Source organism: Macaca thibetana, chromosome X (genome assembly GCF_024542745.1).
Source record: "Macaca thibetana thibetana isolate TM-01 chromosome X, ASM2454274v1, whole genome shotgun sequence".
Taxonomy (NCBI): domain Eukaryota; kingdom Metazoa; phylum Chordata; class Mammalia; order Primates; family Cercopithecidae; genus Macaca; species Macaca thibetana.
Window position 1 is genome coordinate 97,127,163 of NC_065598.1, and position 24,416 is coordinate 97,151,578.

General features: G+C 42.6%; 4 protein-coding genes across 8 annotated transcripts in view; 2 read left to right on the top strand and 2 right to left on the bottom strand.

Annotated features, from left to right (window-relative positions):
* RPL36A (ribosomal protein L36a) overlaps nucleotides 1-24,416 on the top strand; it is a 220,536-nt gene that overhangs the window by 151,965 nt on the left and 44,155 nt on the right. Inside the window, exon 1 of one of the 5 annotated variants that reach the window (XM_050776052.1) lies at nucleotides 2,457-2,460. The exons of the other annotated variants lie outside the window; for them this stretch is intronic. The gene's annotated coding sequence lies outside the window, so the exon portion shown is untranslated. Of the gene's footprint in view, nucleotides 1-2,456; nucleotides 2,461-24,416 lie in introns of those variants that run through there. 5 annotated transcript variants of the gene reach the window in all.
* Nucleotides 8,481-24,416, top strand: part of TCEAL2 (transcription elongation factor A like 2) — a 647,988-nt gene continuing 632,052 nt past the window's right edge. Inside the window, exon 1 of the mRNA XM_050775986.1 lies at nucleotides 8,481-8,484. The gene's annotated coding sequence lies outside the window, so the exon portion shown is untranslated. The remainder of the gene's footprint in view (nucleotides 8,485-24,416) is intronic.
* On the bottom strand, nucleotides 18,035-21,122 carry TIMM8A (translocase of inner mitochondrial membrane 8A). Its single transcript, XM_050776069.1, has 2 exons — nucleotides 20,905-21,122; nucleotides 18,035-19,040 (listed from the first exon to the last, which is right to left on the bottom strand). Exons 1-2 carry the CDS (start codon nucleotides 21,034-21,036, stop codon nucleotides 18,879-18,881), a joined length of 294 nt encoding a protein of 97 aa, XP_050632026.1. The 5' UTR covers nucleotides 21,037-21,122; the 3' UTR covers nucleotides 18,035-18,878.
* Nucleotides 21,838-24,416, bottom strand: part of BTK (Bruton tyrosine kinase) — a 37,348-nt gene continuing 34,769 nt past the window's right edge. The window contains exon 19 of the mRNA XM_050775934.1: nucleotides 21,838-22,338. Within this exon, the coding sequence (XP_050631891.1) occupies nucleotides 22,267-22,338 (72 nt within the window). The 3' untranslated portion in view covers nucleotides 21,838-22,266. The remainder of the gene's footprint in view (nucleotides 22,339-24,416) is intronic.

The following is a 24,416-nucleotide window of genomic DNA, read 5'->3' on the forward strand; positions in this document are numbered from 1 at the left end:
AAAAAGAATAAGAAAATATGAACAAAGCCTCCAAGAAGTGTGGGATTATGTTAAATGACCAAACCTAAGAATAATTGGTATTCCTGGGGAAGAAGAGAAATCTGAAAGTTTGGAAAACATATTTGGGGGAATAATCGAGGAAAACTTCCCCAGCCTTGCTGGAAACTTAGACATCCAAATACAAGAAGCACAAAGAACATCTGGGAATTTCATTGTCAGAAGATCATCACCTAGGCACATTGTCATCAGCTTATCTAAAGTTAAGATGAAGGAAAGAATCTTAAGAGCTGTGAGACAAAAGTACCAGATAACCTATAAAGGAAAATCTATCAGATTAACAGCAGATTTATTAGCAGAAATCCTGCAAGCTAGAAGGGACTGAGGCCCTATCTTCAGCCTCCTCGAACAAAACAATTATCAGCTAAGAATCTTTTTTTTTTTCTTGAGACGTAGTTTCGCTCTTGTTGCCCAGGCTGGAGTGCAATGGTGAGATCTTGGCTCACTGCAACCTCTGCCTCCCAGGTTCAAGCGATTCTCCTGCTTCAGCCTCCCAAGTGGCTGGGATTACAGGCATGCGCCACCATGCCTGACTAATTTTGTATTTTTAGTAGAGATGGGGTTTCTCCATGTTGGTCAGGCTGGTCTTGAACTCCTGACCTCAGGTGATCCGCCTGCCTAGGCCTCTCAAAGTGCTGGGATTACAGGCGTGAGCCACTGTGCCCGGCTAAGAATCTTGTATCAAGTGAAACTAATCTTCATATATGAAGGAAAGATAGGTTTTTTAAAAACAAACAAATGCTGAGAGAATTTGCCACTACCAAGCCACCACTACAAGAACTGCCAAAAGGGGCGCTAAATCTTGAAACAAATCCTGGAAACACATCAAAACAGAACCTTTTTAAAGCATAAATCTCACAGGACCAATAAAACAAAAATGCAGGCCGGGCGCGGTGGCTCAAGCCTGTAATCCCAGCACTTTGGGAGGCCGAGACGGGTGGATCACGAGGTCAGGAGATCGAGACCATCCTGGCTAACACGGTGAAACCCCATCTCTACTAAAAAAATACAAAAAACTAGCCGGGCGAGGTGGCGGGCGCCTGTAGTCCCAGCTACTCAGGAGGCTGAGGCAGGAGAATGGCGTGAACCCGGGAGGCGGAGCTTGCAGTGAGCTGAGATCCGGCCACTGCACTCCAGCCTGGGCGACAGAGCAAGACTCCGTCTCAAAAAAAAAAAAAAAACAAAAACAAAAATGCAGGCCAGACGCGGTGACTCACACCTGTAATCCCAGCACTTTGGGAGGCTGAGGAGGGTAGATCACGAGGTCAGGAGTTCGAGACCATCCTGGCCAAGATGGTGAAGCCCCATCTCTACTAAAAATACAAAAATTAGCTGGGCATGGTGGCACTTGCCTGTAATCCTAGCTACTTGGGAGGCTGAGGCAGGAGAATCACTTGAACCTGGGAGGCGGAGGTTGCAGTGAGCCAAGATGGTGCCATTGTACCCCAGCCTGGGCAACAAGAGCGAAACTCTGTCTTAAAAAAAAAAAAAATACAATTTAAAAACAAAAAGAAAAAAAACCAAGCTATACAGGCAACAAATAGCATGATGAATGGAATGGTACCTCACATCTCTGTACTAACATTGAATGTAAATAGACTTAATGCTCCACTTAAAAGATATAGAATTGCAGAATGGATAAGATTCACCAACCAACTTGAACCTGGGAGACGGAGGTTGCAGTGAGCCGAGATTGCACCACTGCACTTCAGCCTGGGCGACAGAGTGAAACTCCGTCCCATAAAAAAAAAAAAAAAGAATTCACCAACTATCTGCCTTCAAGAGACTCACCTAACACATAAGGACTCACATAAACTTAAGGTAAAGGGGTGGAAAAAGACATTTCATGCAAAGGGACACCAAAAGCGAGCAGGAGCAGCTATTCTTTTTGTTTTTGTTTTTGTTTTTTGAGATGGAGTCTCACTCTGTCGCCCAGGCTGGAGTACAGTAGTGCAATCTCAGCTCATTGCAACCTCCACCTCCTGGATTTAAGCTATTCTCCTGCCTCAGCCTCCTGAGTAGCTGTGCAGGCACTCACCACCATGCCCAGCTAATTTTTGTATTTTTAGTAGAGACGGGGCTTCACCATATTGGCCAGGCTGGTCTCGAACTCCTGACCTTGTGATCCACCCGCCTCAGCCTCCCAAAGTGCTGGGATTACAGGCGTGAGCCACCATGCCCGGCCAGGAGTAGCTATTCTTATATCAGACAAAACAAACTTTAAAGCAACAGCAACTAAAAAAGACAAAGAGGGACATTATGTAACAGCAAAAGGCCTTGTCCAACAGGCAAATATCACAATCCTAAACATATATGCACCTAACACTGGAACTCCCAAATTTATAAAACAATTACTAATAGACCTAAGAAATGAAACAGACCTCAACACAATAATAGTGGGGGACTTCAATATTCCACTGACAGCACTAGACAGGTCATCAAGACAGAAACAACGGATTTAAACTATACCCTGGAACAAATGGACTTAACAGATACTTACAGAACATTCCATGCAACAACCTCAGAATATACATTCTGTTCAACAGTGCATGGAACTTTCTCCAAGACAGACCATATGATAGGCCACAAAGCAAGCCTCAATACATTTAAGGAAAATGAAATTATCTCAAGCACTCTCTCAGACCACAGTGGAATAAAACTGGAAATCAACTCCAAAAGGAAGCTTCAAAACTATGCAAATACATCAAAGTTAAATAAACTGTTCCTGAATGATCATTGGGTCAAAAATGAAATCAAGACGGAAATTAAAAAATTCTTCGAACGGAATGACAGTAGTGACATAGCCTATCAAAACCTCTGGGATTCACCAAAGGCGGTGCTAAGAGGAAAGTTCATAGCCCTAAAAGCCTACATCACAAAGTCTGAAAGAGCACAGACAATCTAAGGTCACACCTCAAGGAACTAGAGAAACAAGAACAAACCAAACCGAAACCCAACAGAAGAAAGGAAATAACCAAGATCAGAGCAGAACTAAATGAAATTGAAACAAGCAAACAAAAAAATACAAAAGATAACAAACAAAAAGCTGGTTCTTTGAAAAGATAAATAAAATTGATAGATCATTAGCAAGATTAATCAAGAAAAGAAGAGAGAAAATCCAAACAAGCTCAATAAGAAATGAAAGGGGAGATATTACAACTGACACCACAGAAATACAAAAGATCATTCAAGGCTACTATGAACGCCTTACATGCTTAAACTAGAAAATCTAGAAGAGATGGATAAATTTCTGGGAAGATACAACCCTCCTAGCTTAAATCAGGAAGCATTAGATACTCTGAACAAACCAATAACCAGCAGCGAGATTGATATGGTAATTTAAAAATTACCAAGAAAAGGGCTGGGAGGGGTGGCTCACGCCTGTAATCCCAGCACTTTGGGAGGCCGAGGCAGGTGGATCATGAGGTCAGGAGTTCAAGACCAGCCTGACCAATATGGTGAAACCCTGTCTCTACTAAAAATACAAAAAAATTAGCCGGGAGTGGTGTCACGCACCTGTAATCCCAGCTACTCGGGAGGCTGAGGCAGGAGAATCACTTGAACCCAGGAGGCAGAGGTTGCAGTGAGCTGAGATCGCACCACTGCACTCCAGCCTAGGTGACAGAGTGAGATTCTGTCTCAAAAAAAAAAACAAAAAACAAAAAACAGAAGTCCAGGACCAAACGGATTCACAGCAGAATTCTACCAGACATTCAAAGAATTGTATTGGCACTATTCCACAAGATAGAGAAAGAGGGAACCCTCCCTAAATCATTCTATGAAGTCAGTATCATTCTAATACCAAAACCAGGAAAGGACATAACCAAAAAACAAAACTACAGACCAATATCCCTAATGAACATGGATGCTAAAATCCTTAACAAAATTCTAGTAACCAAATCCAACAACATATCAAAAAGATAATCCAGGGACCGGGCGTGGTAGCTCACTCCTGTAATCCCAGCACTTTGGGAGTCTGAGGCCGGCTGATCACCTGAGGTCAGGAGTTCGAAACCAGCCTGACCCATATGGAGAAACCTCATCTCTACTAAAAATACAAAATTAGCTGGGTGTTGTGGCGCATGCCTGTAATCCCAGCTACTCAGGAGGCTGAGGCAGGAGAATTGCTTGAACCCAGGTGGCAGAGGTTGCAGTGAGCCGAGATTGTGCCATTGCACTCCAGCCGGGGCAACAAGAGCGAAACTCTGTCTCAAAAAGAAGAAGAAGAAAAAAAGATAATCCACCATGATCAAGTTGGTTTCATACCAGGGATGCAGGAATGGTTTAACATACACAAGTTAATAAATGTGATACACCACATAAACAGAATTAAAAATAAAAATCGCATGATCATCTCAATAGATGCGGAAAAAGCATTTGACAAAATTCAGCATCCCTTTATGATTAAAACTCTCAGCAAAATTGGCATACAAGGGACATACCTCAATGTAATAAAAGCCATCTATGACAAACCCACAGCCAACATAATACTGAATGGGGAAAAGTTGAAAGCATTGCCTCTGAGAACTGGAACAAGACAAGGATGCCCACTCTCACCACTTCTTTTCAATGTAGTGCTGGAAGTCCTAGCCAGAGCAATCAGACAAGAGAAAGAAATCAAGGACATCCAAATCGGTAAAGAGGAAGTCAAACTGTCGCTGTTTGTGGATTATATGATTGTTTACCTAGAAAATCCTAAAGACTCCTCCAGAAAGCTCCTGAAACTGATAAAAGAATACAGCAAAGTTTCCAGATACAAAATTAATGTACACACATCAGTAGCTCTTCTATACACCAACAGTGACCAAGCTGAGAATCAAATCAAGAACTCAACCCCTTTTACAATAGCTGCGAAAAAGATAAAATACTTAGGAAAAGACCTAACCAAGGAGGTGAAAAACCTCTCCAAGGAAAACTACAAAACACTGCTGAAAGAAAGCATAGATGACACAAGCAAATAGAAACACATATCATACTCATGAATGGGTAGAATCAATATTGTGAAAATGACCATCCTTCCGAGAGCAATCTACAAATTCAATGCAATTCCCATCAAAATACCACCATCATTCATCACAGAATTAGAAAAAACAATTCTAAAGTTCATATGGAACCAAAAAAGAGCCCACATAGCCAAAGCAAGACTAAGCAAAAAGAACAAATCTGGAGGCATCACATTACCTGATTCCAAGCTATCCTATAAGGCCATAGTCAGACAAACAGCATGGTACTGGTATAAAAATAGGCACATAGATCAATGGGACAGAATAAAGAACCTGGAAATAAACCCAAATACTTACAGCCAACTGATCTTCAACAAAGCAAACAAAAACATAAAGTGGAGAAAGGACATCCTTTTCAACAAATGGTGCTGGGATAATTGGCTAGCCACATGTAAGAGAATGAAACTGAATCTTCATCTCTCACCTTACACAAAAATCAACTCAAGGTGGATTAAGGACTTAAATCTAAGACCTGAAACTATTAAAATTCTAGAAGATAACATTAGAAAAACCCTTCTAGACATTGGCTTAGGCAAGAACTTCATGACCAAGAACCCAAAAACAAATGTAATAAAAACAAAGATAAACAGCTGGGTCTTAAACTAAAGAGCTTTTGCATGAGAAAAGGAACAGTCAGCAGCGTAAAGAGAACCCACAGAGTGGGAGAAAAGCTTCACAATCTATACATCTGACAGAGGACTAATATCCAGAATCTACAATGAACTCAAACAAATCAGCAAGATAAAAACAATCCCATCAAAAAGTGGGCTAAGGACATGAAAAGACAATTCTCAAAAGAAGATATACAAATGTGTATGAAAAAGTGCTCAATATCACCAATGATTGGGGAAATGCAAATCAAAACCACAATGCAGTACCACCTTACTCCTGCAAGAATGGCCATAATCAAAAAATCAAAAAACAGTAGATGTTGGTGTGGATGCAGTGAACAGGGAACACTTTTATGTGCTGGTGGGAATATAAACGAGTACAGCCACTATGGAAAACAGTGTGGGGGCCGGGCGCGGTGGCTCACGCCTGTAATTCTAGTACTTTGGGAGGCCGAGGTGGGCGGATCACGAGGTCAGGAATTCGAGACCAGTCTGCCCAACATAGTGAAATCCCGTCTCTACTAAAAATACACAAAAAATTAGCTGGGCGTGGTGGTGTGCGCCTGTAATCCCAGCTACTCGGGAGGCTGAGGCGGAGGTTGCAGTGAGCTGAGATCGCACCACGGCGACAGAATGAGACTCTGTCATAAAAAAAAAAAAGAAAAAAGAAAAAAAAAATAACGTGTGGAGATTCCTTGAAGATCTGAAAGTAGAACTACCATTTGATCCAGCGGTCCCACTACTGGGTATCTACCCAGAGGAAAAGAAGTCATTATACGAAGAAGATACTTGCACACACGTTTATAGCAGCACAATTTGCAATTGCAAAAACGTGGAACCAACCCAAATGCCCATCAATCAACCAGTGGATAAATTAACCATGGTATATATATACAATGGAATACTACCCAGCCATAAAAAGGAGTGAATTAATGGCATTCACAGCGACCTGGATGGGATTGGAGACTATTATTCTAAGTGAAATAACTCAGGAATGGGAAACCAAACATTGTATGTTCTCACTTATAAGTGGGAGCTAAGCTATGAGGATGCAAAGGCATAAGAATGACACAATGGACTTTGGAGACTCAGGGGGAAAGGGTGGGAAGGGGGTGAGGTATCAAAGACTACAAATTGGGTTCAGTGTATACTGCCCGGGTGATGGGTGCACCAAAATCTCACAAATCACCACTAAAGAACTTATTCATATAACTAAACACCACCTGTTCCCTGATAACCTATGGGGGAAAAAAACAAAAACCCTGACCACCTTACTTAATGAGATAACTAAGTTACCTGCACCCCACCCCCACCCCTAGTGGAGCAACTGACATTTTAACTCCTACCCAATGTTCTGGTTTTGGGTTTTTCCACTTTGTTTTGACCTCTGGGGATTTCCTTTACTTGCAAGTTCAGCTGTACATTTAAAAGGATTTTATATTGTATTTGGTATTTCTTTTTTTTTTCTGTTCTTAAATATCTTTTTATTTATTTAATTTTTTTTATTATACTTTAAGTTCTAGGGTACATGTGCGTAACGTGCAGATTTGTTACATATGTATACCTGTGCCATGTTGGCGTGCTGCACCCATCAACTCGTCAGCACCCATCAACTCGTCATTTATATCAGGTATAACTCCCAATGCAATCCCTCCCCCCTTCCCCCTCCCCGTGATAGGCCCCGGTGTGTGATGTTCCCCTTCCCGAGTCCAAGTGATCTCATTGTTCAGTTCCCACCTATGAGTGAGAACATGAGGTGTTTGGTTTTCTGTTCTTGCGATAGTTTGCTGAGAATGATGGTTTCCAGCTGCATCCATGTCCCTACAAAGGACACAAACTCATCCTTTTTGATGGCTGCATAGTATTCCATGGTGTATATGTGCCACATTTTCTTAATCCAATCTGTCACTGATGGACATTTGGGTTGATTCCAAGTCTTTGCTATTGTGAATAGTGCCGCAATAAACATACGTGTGCATGTGTCTTTATAGCAGCATGATTTATAATCCTTTGGGTATATACCCAGTAATGGGATGGCTGGGTCATATAGTACTTCTAGTTCTAGATCCTTGAGGAATCGCCATACTGTTTTCCATAATGGTTGAACTAGTTTACAATCCCACCAACAGTGTAAAAGTGTTCCTATTTCTCCCCATCCTCTCCAGCACCTGTTGTTTCCTGACTTTTTAATGATTGCCATTCTAACTGGTGTGAGATGGTATCTCATTTGGTATTTCTAAGTGTTTTGTAGTGTGGGAGGACTTTCATTCAGGTTATTTTGGCTACCATATTACTGGAAATGGACATCAAAGATTATTTTAAAAGGAAAATAATTTTAGGATGGCAAGCAGCATTGGCTTAGATGCCAATATTAGATTGAATTCTTAAAGAATTTTTATTTAGAAGGGCATCCTCCTTTCTTTCATAGAAGAAGGTAAATGGATTTTTTTTTCTGCCCTATTTTATCTTTAAATATTTTGGCTTGCCTAAAAAAGTAAACAAAACAGTCGATCTACCAGTCACTGTATATCATATGAATACATACATTCATATTTATGTAGAATAAATTGGGGGAAGTTCTAGTAATCTGGTGCAACTTAAATGCAAGGTAGACATTGAAGAATCTCTAGAGATGAGAATCACAAGGTAGACATGGACTACATAATTATGCTACACTAAGGCGTTTAGATTTTATTTTGAAGGTGATGGGGAACCTTTCTATCTATATATGAATCTTGGCATATTTGGCAGAATATCCGTTTTTTTGCCAGTTTCTTAAAAGAAGACTTTCTTGAAATGGACTGTAGCCGGGGCGAGGAGAAGGATACATCTTACATGTGCATATGTATTCTGGATGGGTATGAGAATCTTGATCAGATTAATGGCTCATGGTTCTCAAGTTTTTGTTTGTTTGTTTGTTTATGAGACACACTCTCACTCTGTAGCCCAGGCTGGAGTGCGGTGGCACGATCTCGGCTCACTGCAAGCTCCGCCTCCCGGGTTCACTCCAATCTTCTGCCTCAGCCTCCCTAGTAGCTGCGACTACAGGCGCCCCCTACCACGCCGGGCTAATTTTCTTGTATTTTTAGTAGAGACGGGGTTTCACCGTGTGTTAGCCAAGATGGTCTCGATCTCCTGACCTTGTGATCCGCCCGCTTCGGCCTCCCAAAGTGCTGGGATTACAGTCGTGAGCCACCGCACCCGGCGGTTCTCAACTTTTTATGGTGAACTCTGCCCCACAAATAAAAGGTGCTTGGCATGCTTTGTAGAAAAGAGAGAGTAACTTATTTCCTTTCACACATGTCAGGAAGAAGATGTAATGTAATATGGATAAAGAACAGATTGTTTATGGTGAGTCTTGAGGGGTCGTCCTCTTTTGTTTCCTCTTACTCCTCATATTCAGAACCTAGTCTGCCTGTCTTGGAATTACATTTCTACCTTAGAAATCGACTAAGTCTCTACTCTAGTTTTTTCCTTTTTGACTTCGGCACTCACTCATGTGATTGTAATCTTCTGGAATTAGGTGCTTAAAATATTTGAGAGGTTCCCCATCACCTTCAAAATAAAATCTAAACTCTTTAGCATGGCATAACTATGTAGTCCATGTCTACCTTGTGGTCTTCATTTCTAGAGATTCTTCAATGTCCACCTTGCATTTAAATTGCACCAGATTACTAGAACTTCCCCCAAATTCTATATATTAGACCTAAGCTTGTGATTTTTATTTTTATTTTTTATTTTTTGAGACAGAGTATCGCTCTTGTCACCCAGGCTGGACTGCAATAGGGCGATCTCGGCTTTGCAACTTCCGCCTCCCATGTTCAAGCAATTATCCTGCCTTAGACTCGCGAGTAGCTAGGATTACAAGCATGCGCCACCACTCCCGGCTAATTATTTGTATTTTTAGTAAAGTCGGGGTTTCACCATGTTGGCCAGGCTGGTCTCGAACTCCTGACCTCAAGTGATCCTCCCACCTCAGCCTCCCAAAGTGCTGGGATTACAGACATGAGCCACTGTGCCCAGCCAAGCTTCTGACTTTTATTTTTTTTTTTAGGGGATGTTTATTTATTTATTTAGAGACAGAGTTTCTCTTTTGTCATCCAGGTTGGAGTGCAATGGCATGATCTCAGCTCACTGCAACCTCCCCGTCCCGGGCACAAGCAGTTCTCCTGCTTCAGCCTCTCGAGTAGCTGGGATTACAGGCATGGGCTACCATGCCCAACTAATTTTGTATTTTTAGTAGAGATGGGGTTTCACCATGTTGGTCAGGCTGGTCTCGAACTCCTGATCTCGAGTTATCTTCCAGCCTCGGCCTCCCAAAGTGGTGGGATTATAGCCGTAAGCCACCGCGCCCAGCCTGGAAGGGATATTTAGAGATAGAGTGACAAGTTCCAGAATGCACTGAACCCATTAACTTCTACAATGGATTTCCCTTTCAGTCTCAAAACACTTCCGGAGGTTGGAAATTTCTTTATTGATTTTTTTCTGAAATGAAATCAATTAACATCCATTATAAAAACTTTAAAACCACAGTAGTGTAAAAATAGGATATTTAGGAACTCCTTTGCACTCCCCTCATTTAGTTCTACCCCACGGAATTAACAATTGTTAATATGTTCTTGTTTATCCTTTCAGAACTCCATTTATTGGTGAGAATGGTGTCATATAAAACTTCTTAGCTAGACTCAGGAGGCTGAGGCAGCAGAACCGCTTGAACCTGGGAGGCGGAGGCTGCAGCGAGCTGAGACCACGCCACTGCCCTCCAGCCTGGGAGACAGAGCAAGACTCGGTCTCAGAAAAAAAAAAAAAAAAAAAAGAAAAGAAAAAGAAAAAGAAAAGAAGTCTCAGCCAGGCACAATGGCTCATGCTTGTAATCACAGCACTTCTGGAGGCCAAGGTGGGAAGAAGATCCCCCGAGGGCAGGAGTTTGAGACCAGCCCTTGGCAACCCAGAGAGACCTCCCCCCCATCTCTTACGTTTTTCTTATGCTTTCTCTTGGACATTTCTTTATTACATTTCTTCCTCTTCTCACAAAACCATTGACTTATCTGTTTATGTGTCATGCCAAATTCAAATGAGAGTGATAAACTCTCTTGTATCCTGGGGCACCTGTTTAACTTCAACTTTGCCCAGAGAGTGTCCATGAGGGATTTGCTGACTAATCTTTTCTTGGGATATTGTTTCTCATTTTCCCTTTCCTTTTTTATTTTCCTGTTCATCTTCCAGCTCCTTTTCATTTTTCTCTTCTTTTTCTCACTCTCTCTTTCCACCTGCTTCTCCTCCTCCTTCTCTCCATTTCTGCTTTCCCTTTTGTTCATCTTCACTGTAATTTCCATTTGATTGTTCTGGATTTTGATCACAAGTCATAGCTGGTTGTTTCTGTATAACGAGATCCCAACTTTTCAATTTTGTGAAGTTACCACCACCTTCCAGCCCTTGCTGATTTAGATCCATGATTGTTTTGCTTTGGGTCTTCTCTCTTAGAGGCTCTGTTTGATTTTTAGAAATAAAAAAATTCTCAGCGCCAGATGATTTTACCTCAGAAAAGTCACAATTGTAGGAACTGTCTTGGCCAGTCTGAAAGGATCCAAGCTTCTGATTTTAATGAAAATATTTCCTGGCTGGGCTCGGTGGCTCATGCCTGTAATCCCAGCACTTTGGGAGGCCGAGGTGGGCAGATCATAAGGTCAGGAGTTTGAGACCAGCCTGGCCAATATGGTGAAACCCCATCTCTACTAAAAATACAAAAATTAGCTGAGTGTGGTGGCACGCACGTGTAGTCCCAGCTACTTGGGAGGCTGAGGCAGGAGAATCGCATGAACCCGGGAGGCACAGGTTGCAGTGAGCCGAGATCACACCACTGCACTCCAGCCTGGGTGACAGAGCGAGACACCGTCTCAAGAAAAAAAAAATTTGAATGAGTTTGCTTCCACTAAAGCCAAGAAAGTAGAATTTAATAAATTCTAGTTTTGGTGTAAATAACATGTTTTAAACTTAATTGCTGTGACTTGTAATTTATCTTTTTCAATATTTTTTCAACTCCTTTAATGTTCCAGGAAAAATTTAATTATTCAAGAATACATAAAAACCTGTATATGGAACCTGTATTTTGCCTTTTGCCTCAGGCTTCAATATGGTTCAGTATGGCACTGTTACTGGTCCTGTCTTTATTAAAAATATTGATATTTTGTTCATCATGGACATTTGCATTAATTTGATTTTTTATATATTTCATTAAAACATCATTCCTCAGGCTGGGTGCGGTGGCTCACGCCTGTAATCCCAGCACTTTGGGAGGCCGATGTGGGCGGACCACGAGGTCAGGAGATCGAGACCATCCTGGCCAACAAGGTGAAACCCCGTCTCTACTTAAAAATTCAAAAAAATTAGCCGGGCGTGGTGGTGGGCACCTGTAGTCCCAGCTACACGGGAGGCTGAGGCAGAATGGCATGAACCCGGGAGGCAGAGCTTGCAGTGAGCTGAGAAGGTGCCACTGCACCCCAGCCTGGGTGACAGCAAGACTTGTCACAAAAACAAACAAAAAATCATTCCTCTCGATAACTGAATTTTTTGGTACCCCCTTAAATTTTGCACATGAAGCAAGTGTCTCACTCACCCTACCCTATTCTCAGCCCTGCTCGAGGTCCTTAGATGTAAATAATCTATTTGATATGCCAGTGTTGTGTGGGAAGTGCAATTCTTTTTTTAAAAAAAGAGCTTCCTTTCGGCCAGAACTGCCATCTTCCAGTAATTTGCCAAAATGACGAACACAAAGGGTAAGAGAGGCACCCGATAGATGTTCTCTAGGCCTTTTAGAAAACGGCTGAGGCGGGAGGATCACTTGAGGTCGAGTTCAAGACCAGCCTGGCCAACATGGCAAAACCCCATCTCTACTAAAAATGCAAAAATTAGCTGGGCGTGGTGGCAGACGCCTGTAATCCCATCTACTCGGCAGGCTGAGGCAGGAGAATCACTTGAACCCAGGAGGTAGAGGTTGCAGTGAGCCAAGATCACGCCACTGCACTCCAGCCTGGGCAACAGAGCAAGACTCTGTCTTAAAAAAAAAAAAAAGAAAATATGGAGTTGTTCCTTTGGCCATGTACACGTGAATCTATAAGAAAGGCGATATTATTAGCCGGGCGTGGTGGCATGTGCCTGTAGTCCCAGCTACTCAGGAGGTTGAGGCAGGAGAATCACTTGAACCTGGGAGGTGAAAGTTGCAGTGAGCCGAGATCTCACCACTGCACTCCAGCCTCGGCAACAGGCGAGACTTCATCTCAAAATATATATATATATATGTATTTTTTTCTATATGTATATAGAAAAATATATGTTCATTATGGACTATATATATTTCTATATATATATTCCATATACATATAAAAAATATATATACACATATAGAGACATCGAGGGAATGCATACTATTCAAAAAGGAATGTCCCATAAGTGTTACCATGGCAAAACTGTGTCTACAATGTTAACCAGCATGCTGTCGGCATTGTTGTAAACAAAGAAGCTAAGGGCAAGATTCTTGCCAAGAGAATTAATGTGCGGATTGAGTACATTAAGCGCTCTAAGAGCCAAGATAGCTTCCTGAAACACATGAGGGAAAATGATCAGAAAAAGAAGGAAGCCAAAAAGAGAGGTACCTGGGTTCAACTCAAGTGCCAGGCTGCTCCACCCAGAGAAGCGTACTTTGTGAGAACCAATGGAAAGGAGTCTGGGCTGCTGGAACCCATCCCCTATGAATTCAAGCATAATAGGTGCAAAAACATAAAAGACCTCTGCACTGTAAAAATGTTTCTCTTCATTAAGTAGACGTGTGCTGTCCTCTCCCCCAAACAAATATTTAAAACAAAATTTAAAAGTGTCCTAATTCATTGTATAATGTCTTTACTATTCAAATTTAATGTATTTCTTGTTGAAAGATGTGAGGTGGCTTATTATGTAACAAATTACTCAATTGGCTAGAAACGGTCAGATATTATTTATGAAATACTTGTACTTGTTGGAAGATAGTCAGGCTGGGCATGGTAGCCCATGCCTGTAATCCTGGGAGACGGAGGTTGCAGTGAGCCGAGATCACGCCATTGCACTCCAGTCTGGGCGACAAGAGCAAAACTCCGTCTCAAAAAAAAAAAAAAAAAAAAAAAAAAAAAAAGTCCATTCAAATCATCATGGAAGAAATAATTTACAAAATTTAAAAAAAGAAAAGAATCTATTTGAGACTAGGGGATATCTGAAAGTATTGTAGTTGAATATATAGGTTTTTTATTCTTAAAAGTGGTTTCTATCACACGTCCCCACTTTTTAGTACAGAGTTTATAGTGCTGAAATGGAGAGAAATTTTATTTTTTAAAATAATACGTATTTTTTCTGAATACGTAATTCATTCATATGATTCAAAACTCAAAAGGTATAAAGAAAAAATATATGGCAAAAAGTCTCCCACCCCTACTCCCCAACCACCCAGTTCTTTTCCCTAGAGGCAATCAATGTTAACAATATCCTTTAAGAGTTAATTAATGCTTATTCAAGCAAATATGTGTTTTAATCCCCCCCCTTTTTACACAAATGGTAGTCTTTAATCTTGCTTTTTCAATTTAACAATATGTATTGGAGCTCACTCCATATCGGTTTATAAAGAAGTTTGTGATGGTTAATACCGAGTGTCAACTTGATTGGATTGAAAGATACAAAGTATTGATCCTGGGTGTGTCTGTGTAGGTGTTGCCAAAGCGAATTAACATTTGAGCAGTGGGCTGCTATTCCTTGAAAATGGCAAGTGAGTCATGGCAGTAGTTGGGAAAAGTACATACTACATGGGAATGACTGCACTCCAGCCTTGGAAACAGAGCAAGACCTCATCTTAAAAAATAAAAATAAAAAAAAAAGGTATTGCAATGGGGAAAAATTGGTTTTTAAGAAAAGGACCATCGATTGTTTTCCATTATCCCATGTAAAGATTATTTTACATGGAGTTCATTGATTTGTTAACTTTAGAATTCAAATTCCTTATGGAGTTTATTGTAAATAAAGAGCAAGTTTTTGCTTGATTTCCTTCTATTATCCCTAATGATCGTACACAGACTCACTTTCAGAGTGTGCTTGGTAAAACCTGGAAGCTTGAAGACGAGCCTTAGGCATCACTGGCCGTGCAGGTGGGTGACAACACAACAGTAGGCAGGCTTCCAGATACCCACCAACAGAGCAGCTTGGCTTTTCTGCTTTACATATCAGGCTTCTAAGTAAGATTTCATTTCATGAAAAGGGTCTGCTAATCCAATTATTTTGTTTTACAACTGTTTTGAATTTTCTACCTTGAATATTTGAAATGAGGACTTTGAATGTCATCAGGGCTAACAGTATCACCTATCAAGGTTCTGAAAATGCATTTTGAGATTGACAAAACAAACAAAAGCCCAAATTGTTGCTCTGGGGCTTATTAACCTCAGACAGGGGATTTGTTACACCTTTTCTTTTCTATTGTCTTTGTGCCCAGTAGTGTCAAAACACATAATTGGTGCTCAAGTATACTGTATGAATCTGACAGACCTTTCTCATGATATATATTCGCTGAGCAAGCAATACTGTAAAGCAAAGACATTTAAGTTTGTGTGCACATGTAATGAGAACACTTTAACACTAAATGAGGCCAGGCGCGGTGGCTCACGCCTGTAATCCCAGCACTTTGGGAGGTCGAGGCAGGTGGAACATGAGGTCAGGAGATCGAGACCATCCTGGCCAATATGGTGAAATCCCGTCTCTACTAAAAATACAAAAACTAAGCTGGGCACAGTGGCCTGTAATCCCAGCACTTTGGGAGGCTGAGGCGGGTGGATCACCTAAGGGCAGGAGGTCAAGACCAGCCTGGTCAACATGGTGAAATCCTGTCTTTACTAAAAATACACAAATTAACTGGGCGTGGTGGTGGGCGCCTGTAATCCCAGCTACTTGGGAGGCTGAGGCAGGAGAATTGCTTGAACCTGGGAGGTGGAGGTTGCAGTGAGCCGAGATCACGCCACTGCACTCCAGCCTGGGTGACAGAGCGAGACTCTGTCTCAAAAAAAAAAAAAAAAAAAAAAAAAAACCCCAAAAATTAGCTGGGTGTGGTGGCGTGTGCCTATAATCCCAGCTACTCAGGAGGTTGAGGCCAGGAGGCAGAGATTGCAGTGAGCCGAGATCATGCCACTGGCTTGGAGCAGAGCGAGACTCCATCTCAAAAAAAAAAACGAAGAGGGAATAATATAGTAATAAATAACATAATACATATAATAATAAGGAAAAGACTAAAGAACCATTCCTATGACTTGAGGTTTTAAGAACACTTTTTTTTTTTATTTTTGAGGCAAGGTCTCACTGTCACCCAGGCTGGAGTGCAGTAGCGTGATCATGGGTCACTGCAGCCTCGACCTCCACAGGCTCGGGTGATCCTCTCACCTCAGCCTCCCATGTATCTGGGACTACAGGTATGTGCCATCATGCCCAGCTAGTTTTTGCATTTTTTGTAGAGATGGGGTTTTGACATGTTGCCTAGGCTTGTCTCAAACTCCTGGGCTCGAGCAATCCTCCCACCTCAGCCTCCCAAAGTGCTGGGGTTATACATGTGAGCCACCGTGCCCAGCCTCACATTAAAATTTTGTAGGAAAAAAGTCAACAGGGACATATAGATAAAAGGTATATGCATTTTAAAGTCTCATTTTCCTGGATTTCTAAATGCCATTATACTTACTACTACTGCTACTGTTACAACTTCTTCACCATGTGATGTTGCCCAAAGAGCAGCCAGACCCTCCTAAAATTAAGTTATATTACATCACTCACCCGTTAAAAATCCCTCAAATGGCTCCCCATCTTGCTTAGTAAAAGCCCAAAGTCCTTGCCATGGTCTACAAAGCCCCACATAATCAGTGAACACACACTCCTTGCCGTGATCCATTGCATGCATTTTTCTCCAACCTTATTTCTTTTTTTTTGAGACAGAGTCTCACTCTCTCACCCAGGCTGCAGTGCAGTGGGCCATCTCGGCTCACTGCAATCTCTGCCTCCTGCGTTCAAGCGGTTCTCCTGCCTCAGCTTCCCAAGTAGCTGGGATTACAGGTGCCTGCCATCACGCCTGGCTAATTTTTATATTTTTTGCAGAGACAGGGTTTCACCATGTTGGCCAGGCTGGTCTTGAACTCCTGACCTCAGGTGATCCATCCACCTTGGCCTCCCAAAGTGCTGGGATTACAGGCATGAGCCCACCACACCCGGTCTCTCCAACCTTATTTCTTACCATTTTCTTTAATTTACTTTACCTCAGCCATAATGACCTCTTGACTGTTCTCCATGGCATCATGCATGCAGTTCCTACCTTGAGGCCTTTCGGACTTACTGTTAACTCCTGCCTGCAATGTTCTTCTCTCAGACACCCACAAGGTTTGGTTGCTTAGTTCATCCAGGTCTCTGTTGAAATGCCACCTTCCCAAGGAGGCCATCTCAAACCATCTTATATAAAATAATCACACTCCATAAATATTCCCTAACACCCTTACTCTGCTTTTTTTCTCCATGGCACTTATTACAATGACATATTTATGTTTATTGTCTACCTCCCCTAACTAGACCACAAGCTCCTCAAGGGCAGGGACTTTGCTTCTGTGCACTGCTGAAATCCTGTCACTAAAAATAATGGCACAGAATATGAATTTAAATGTTTAACTGTATTTTCATCATGATTTAAAAAAATTTCCAGCAGGGCACGGTGGCTCACACCTGTAATCCTAGCACTTTGGGAGGCCAAGGTGGGCAGATCATGAGGTCAGGAGTTCGAGACCAGCCTGACCAACAAGGTGAGAGCCCATCTCTACTAAAAGTACAAAAATTAGTCCGCCACTGCACTCCAGCCTGGGTGACAGAGCGAGACTCCGTCTAAAAAAAAAAAAAAAAAAAAAAAAAAAAAATTTCCTTGTAGTACCTTTATGGGGAAAATCTAACAGGAACTTGAAGCTTTTAGAGATGTTCATTTCCCCAGATTTCATGGATTTGCACTAGAGGCTCCCAACAAGTAGGTCCATTTTAGGTCTATACTCTAGTCTACAAGGATTTGAAGTAATAAGAGGAGAATCCAGTCAATACAACCTCTACTGTACTCAGGGACTTGACTGCCAGCACAGAACTGCTTCCCTTCCCATGTTATCTCAAGGTTCTCTTTTCTCTCAAAAAGGTCAGGAACCCCTGGAATACTGTGCTGTACCTTACACAGAGCAGGTACCCAGACTGACTGACTATATTTTAGCCTTGGAATCAATCAGCCCATGCTAAATCTCTCCGGGTTGCAGATAATAACTGCAATAGAATGCCTTCTCAATCACAGAGTTGAATCTTATATAGCTTTTATTTCAGTGATCAAAAAAATGCAATAAATGGAATCTACACTAATTAACATTAGGCATGCACCTCTACCTGAAACTGCTGTTAGCTTCTGATTGGCCTAAATCTTTATAACTTATTTAGGCACATCACTGAATTTTTTGTACCCTGATATACAGGGTAAGTTAACTTCTTCCTTGTGGCAGTCTAGTAATAAGAATTATGTTCACTGGCTAGATTCCTTTATAAGTAAAGGCCTCTAGACTCTTAGGCTACCTATCCTACCTTGAGACTATACTTAATATGGATATTTAAGCAAATCATCATATAGGAAAGGGAGATCATCAAGAAAACTGAAGTGTACTGTATAAACACTCTTACAGATCTTTTTCTCCAACACTGATAATCAAACACTAGATAAGGACACCAAATTATTCTTCCCCCACTTCTGCCCTTTCTGATAAACACAAGGATCTTCCCTGAAATCAGAAATGACTCCACACAAATGAGAGATTTTTACGTATGTGGTCCCACTATCAAAATTATAGGAAGCAGTTAATGGGGCTTTGAGAAAAGCATAGTCCCATGTACAGTAATATGCATCTAAATAGAGTTTTCCATTCACCTGTCAATTATTTTCACAAGATTAGCATTAAAAAATACAAGCAAACATATGACCCTCAAGCTTCACACACAAAAAAATTGGTCTTTGTTCATTCTCAGATGACAGGATGTCCCAAGAGTAACAAAAGATGGGAGCCAATCCTCTCATAGCCGTTTCTTCAATCATCCCATCAACAGCTCTTCATTTCTTGAACTACCTTCCTTTTCCAAAGAGGTAATGCTGAGATCAGTCAGAAAGGCTTTCTGAGAAAACTGGCTTGGATTTCTGGGTCTGTTCCAGTCGATTCAAGATGAACTGGCTTGTATCAATGAAGCGCTCAACGCAGTTCACAAAACAGGCCTCAGCCCGACTGTCCAACTTTGGCCCAGGCTTGTCCATGCACTTCTCCTGCTCAGGACAAGATACAGAATCACAAAGGGAACTTGGAAAAAAAAAAAAAGACGGTTGGGGGCAGGGGTCCCTTTCTTGTTGCTTAGAGAAAAAAAAACTACCTAAAAATAGTATTTGATATGTTAATAATAGTTCACATTTGGCAGCTGACCAAGTATATAGCAATGTTCTCTAGCCTTACATTAAATTCTTACAACAATCCTATGGAATAGATACTATTATAAATCCTTGTTTTACAAAGAGGGAAACTGCGGCACAGAGATACTTTGCCCAAAGTCACAGGGCCAGAAAATGGCAGAGCTGGGATATTCCAGAGCAAGAAAATGGCAAAATACAAGTGAAGTAACCTTTCGATGAATTTGGTTGTAACTCCACAATGCTGTTTGCACTAAATGCCTTTAAGTTAACTACAGAATAAAAGGGTGAAAGGATAAATCATTACAGCAAGATACCCTAAAACTTACCAAAGAAGAAAAAAATCTATGACTTGAGATTCTATAACCTTGTCTACTTAAGCTAGAGATTCTTGAATCCTGTTACGATGAATGGAAAATTGTATGAATTTTCCTAAAGGGTTCATAGCTTACAGGTTTTTTTCCTTTCTTTTTTTTTTTTTTTTTTCTTTTTTGAAACAGAGTCTGGCTCTGTCACCCAGGCTGGAGTGCAGTGGCATGATCTCACTGTAACCTCCGCCAGGTTCAAGCCATTCTCGTGCCTCAGCTTCCTGAGTAGCTAGGATTACAGGCGGGTGCCACCCCGCCCAACTAATTTTTTCTATTTTTAGTAGAGACAGGGCTTTGCCATGTTGCCCAGACTGGTCTCGAACTCCTGACTTCAAATGATCCACCCACCTCCCAAAGTGCTGGCATGAGCCACCACGCCTGGCACCTTACAGATTCTTGCAATAGTACTTAACCACACGCCCTCCTGTCCCCAAAGTAACCAATCACAGATATTTTTTAAAAAGAATCAAAAGTACTCTGGTCCAAGGCAGACCAGAGTTAAGTAAGCATCTGGTAGGTGTCATAATCCGGCAATACCATAAGTTTATGGGAAAGGGCCTGTGGAAACCAATGACTGTATATAGTTCAAGTTAAGTGGTTCAAAAATTTCGTTCATTATTCTCTGCCATGTACACAAGCCTCAGACTCTCTAATTCCAAGGAAAATTATCCTTGGCCTCTGAATTCGGTGAATTGTGTACATTAAGGGAGAGCTGTCCTTGGCAAGCAGAACACGTTGTCAAGCTGCAAATGCCTTCCACCCTTTTGCCAAAGTCCCCTCACAGGGCAGGCTCAATTCCTTAACCTTCAGACCCGAAACGGCTTGGTATTACACAACAATCCAACAAGAAAGCAAATAAGTATGTACGTTGGAAAAGATTACACCACTTTTATAGTTAGTGGGCTGGAGCCACTCATTTCTCAGCAGAGAGGGTTAGAACTAGGTAATGAAGGTAAATCCCGAGAAGTCCAGGAATAGCAGATTCACTGATTCACTGACTCTCTGGGATTCGGGCTGCCAAAAATAAAATCCCAGTACTGGGGACTCCAATCAGTCTTGGTGACCAGCACTAGGCAGCTTCAACCTCGGGTGCCTGAAAGTGCTGGGTGTCCAGTGGCATAAGTCTTCTTTGATACCCAGTCCTCTGCACCAACAAAGCCGAGGTCCGGAATGACAGTCCCCAGAGAACCGGAGTCACCCTTCTCCCATCCGGCTAGGCCACAGGAACCTGAGAAAATCAAGGGGTGCTGCCAGGTGCCCACCCCCTCCCCGAATCCCCGACGTTGTCGCGAGTCCCGCGGTACAAGGACAGAGGGAAAGTAGGTACACTGTTCAGGTCCCAGCCCCAGGCTCCTCACCCAACAAAGTTCAGTCATCTGGTGCACCAGCTGCTGGAAGCGCTGCTTTTGAGTTTCTACCTCGATGAAATGCTGCAACTGCGGGTCCACTGCACCCAAACCCGCCGCGGAGGAAGAAGAGGAGGAATCCATCCCAGGGCGACCAGGCTTGCAGAGACGAACTCCGTACCAACTCGCCGACCTTCACGTGTCTCCGCGACGGAACCGGAACCACAGCTCGCCGCCTCTGGGACCGCCCCCGTGAGTGCACTGCGTCGGCGCAAGGCAGGCGCCCAACTCCACCCCGCCGCCTCACAAGCCTTGGCGCGGGTGCTTAGTTCCCGGAGTCGGCGGATCCCACTCCTGGAGCCCGCAATCCCGTAACCCCGCAACCCCGCAACCCTCTGGTTGCGCCCAGCCTTGCGCCTTGAGATCGCAGGGCTTAATAAACCCAGAGCCGAGGTGCCGTTGAGATGTTATTCCAAAAAGAAAACAAAGGAGAAAAGGAATTTACTTCAGACCACGTGGTCCATTCCGTGCTGGCCCAACAGCTCCGCCCCTGTCCATTTCCAAATTGGCCCGCGTTTTCTGAGCTACCAGAGTTGTGCGCTGACCGAACAGCTGGGTCGGTTATTTGGCTATCCTGGGCCACTGGCTTTCGTTTTTTGATGAAGTTTTCCTCTCCCGACGTAGGGAAATGAGACTCTGGCAGTTTGTGCCCAACTTTCAGATTCATTCAAATAACATTGCATGCCTGCTGTAACAGGCATTGTTTTGGCATAATGCATCTCTGATTCAGAGGCAGGAGTTAACAAGAGGGCTTAAACCCGGAGGATCCTGTCGAGTTCTCAGTGAAGGAATATGCCAAACTAATGCCACACAGCAGCTTTCTGGAATACTGAGATAGGGTGCTTCAGGGAGGCTGCATGATTAATAGAGATACCAAAGACTTTCAAGCTTTCTAGTAATTTTATTTTATCAAAACACCCTCCCCTCCCATCTTTATGACACCATTTCATTCTTGCCAAATTCTGCCCACCCACCCCCATACCCCCAAGCTCTACCAAATGCCTACTCAAAGAGCTGTTGGACCCCTTTGTGCGACTATTTACATCTTCCCTCCTAAAAAATGTTTTCATCGCAAATTCAGTCTGTCTTAATTCTCTCGGGAAATTTCAGGCACAATAATTTCTTGGCCTTTGCTCAGAAGCCACTGTCCCAGGGAATCAAAGAAGAGGGGCATTCCCAGATGTAGAGAGGGGCCTTTTTGCATTCAGTGGGAGCACAAAGGCTCCAGGGCTCCTAAGCTTGGGATTTCCTCTGAGAAAGTTAAATTGGGGCTTGTGGAGAAGAGAAGTAGAACCAAGAAGCTTATTGGCGAGCTCAGGATTCTTCATCCATGACATCTAGAATATTGCTCAGAAGAATTTTGAAAGTGGGACGTTCATCTGCTTTCTAAAACCAAAGAAAAAGTAAAGTGAGAGTGGCTAGAATCCAGAATTCAAGGGAAATGCAATGAGTAAGCAGCAAATGTTTATTAAATACATGCTGTATGCCCAGTAGCATGCCCTGTTGATCACAAAAGGAAAAAAAAAAAAAAAGAAAAGAAATAGCAGCTGTCCATAAAGTATTTGTGCACTTTTCATCTTTAGTAACTCAGGTTATTAGTGTGATAAGAACAATTTGCAAATTAAACTGACAATCACATTGATCAAAATTGAGGGCAAGTTCATTATGTAACTGTACACAACACATTCTTATTTTGGATCCTCAAGTGAAAAATGGCTACCAAAAAAGTTCAAGTGGTTGGCAGAACAGAAATCTCATGTGATAATTTTTAATTTTTAGTGATTAATATTTCAAAACCAGGCCGGGCGCGGGGGCTCACGCCTGTAATCCCAGCACTTTGGGAGGCAGAGGTGGGTGGATCACGAGGTCAGGAGTTCAAGACCAGCCTGACCAACATGATGAAACCCCGTCTCTACTAAAAATACAAAAATTAGCCAGGCATGGTGGTGCACGCCTGTAATCCCAGCTACTTGGGAGGCTAAGGCATGAGAATCACTTGAACCTGGGAGACGGAGGTTGCAGTGAGCCGAGATCAGGCCTCTGAACTCCAGCCTGGGCGATAGAACAAGACCCTGTCTCAAAAAAAAAAAAAAAAAAAAAAAATTCAAAACCACAGGCCGTATCACTGAGCAGGGATTCTGAGTACCTGGGACCTTGTGTTACCACTGTCTGGTAACAAAACGACTAAGGGTTTTTTGTTTTGTTTTGTTTTTGTTATCACTCTCTGGTAACACAAAGACTAAGGGTCTTTTTTTTTTTTTTTTTTTTTTTTGATAGAGTCTCACCCTGTTGTCCAGGCTGCAGTGCAGTGGTGCGAGCTCAGCTCATTGCCACCTCCCGGGTTCAAGCGATTCTCCTGCCTCAGCCTCCCAGGTAGCTGGGATTACAGGCGCACGCCACCATGCCTGGCTAAGTTTTGTGTTTTTAGTAGAGACGGGGTTTCACCATGTTGGCCAGGCTGGTCTTGAACTCCTGACCTCAGGTGATTCGCCTGCCTCAGCCTCCCAAAGTGTTGGGATTACAGGCGTGAGCCACCGCGCCCAGCCTAAGACTAGGTTCTTTTTGATGGCCATAGCCCATAAGCCCCCAAGGTATTTAGTATTTAGTGGTTTAGGGAACATTCATGCCAGAATGCTCTCAATCTGTCAGAACCAATGGTCATCAATTTCTTGATTCCTTAATTCAGTGATTCTTAAACTTAGCTGAGTATCAGAATTTCCTGGGAAGTTTAAAAAGAGATTTCTGAGTTCCACTCCAGGCACACCTAACGAGAATTTCTGGAGAAAAGTCCCAGTAATCTGCTTTTTTTTTTTTTGGTGATGGAGTCTCGCTCTGTCACCCAGGCTAGAATGCAGTGGCAGGATCTTGGCTCACTGCAACCTCCGCCTCCCAGGTTCAAGTGATTCTCCTGCCTCAGCCTCCTGAGTAGCTGGGATTACAGGCGCACACCACCACTCCTGGTTAACAGGGTTTCACCATGTTGGCCAGAATGGTCTCGATCTCCTGACCACGTGATCCACTCGCGTTGGCCTCCCAAACTGCTGGGATTACAGGCATGAGCCACCGTGCCCAGCCAGTAATCTGCATTTTTAAGAGTTCTTTAGGGTTTCTGATATACATCCAATTTTGACCACTCCTCTAAACAGGCTGTGGATAAAATACCTGTCTGAAATAATTTTTAATTAGCAGAGTAAGAAGGTCCTGGTTGGGAGGGAGCATAGCCAATCACCCTTAATTCTGCATCACACAGGAGAAAGAAGGAGTCCTCCCATTCTGCACCCTTTCTCTGTGATCTGTCATTTGTTCGAGGGAAACGAGCCATGCTCAGATCCAGATACCCACTTTTCACCTCACCAAGAGGGCTCCAGATTCACATATGCACTTGTTAGACACTCTGAAGAGTTGAGCATTTATTTCCTACTAGAAATTTGGGTTGCCAAGGATCTACTGAAAAGTTGAGAAGG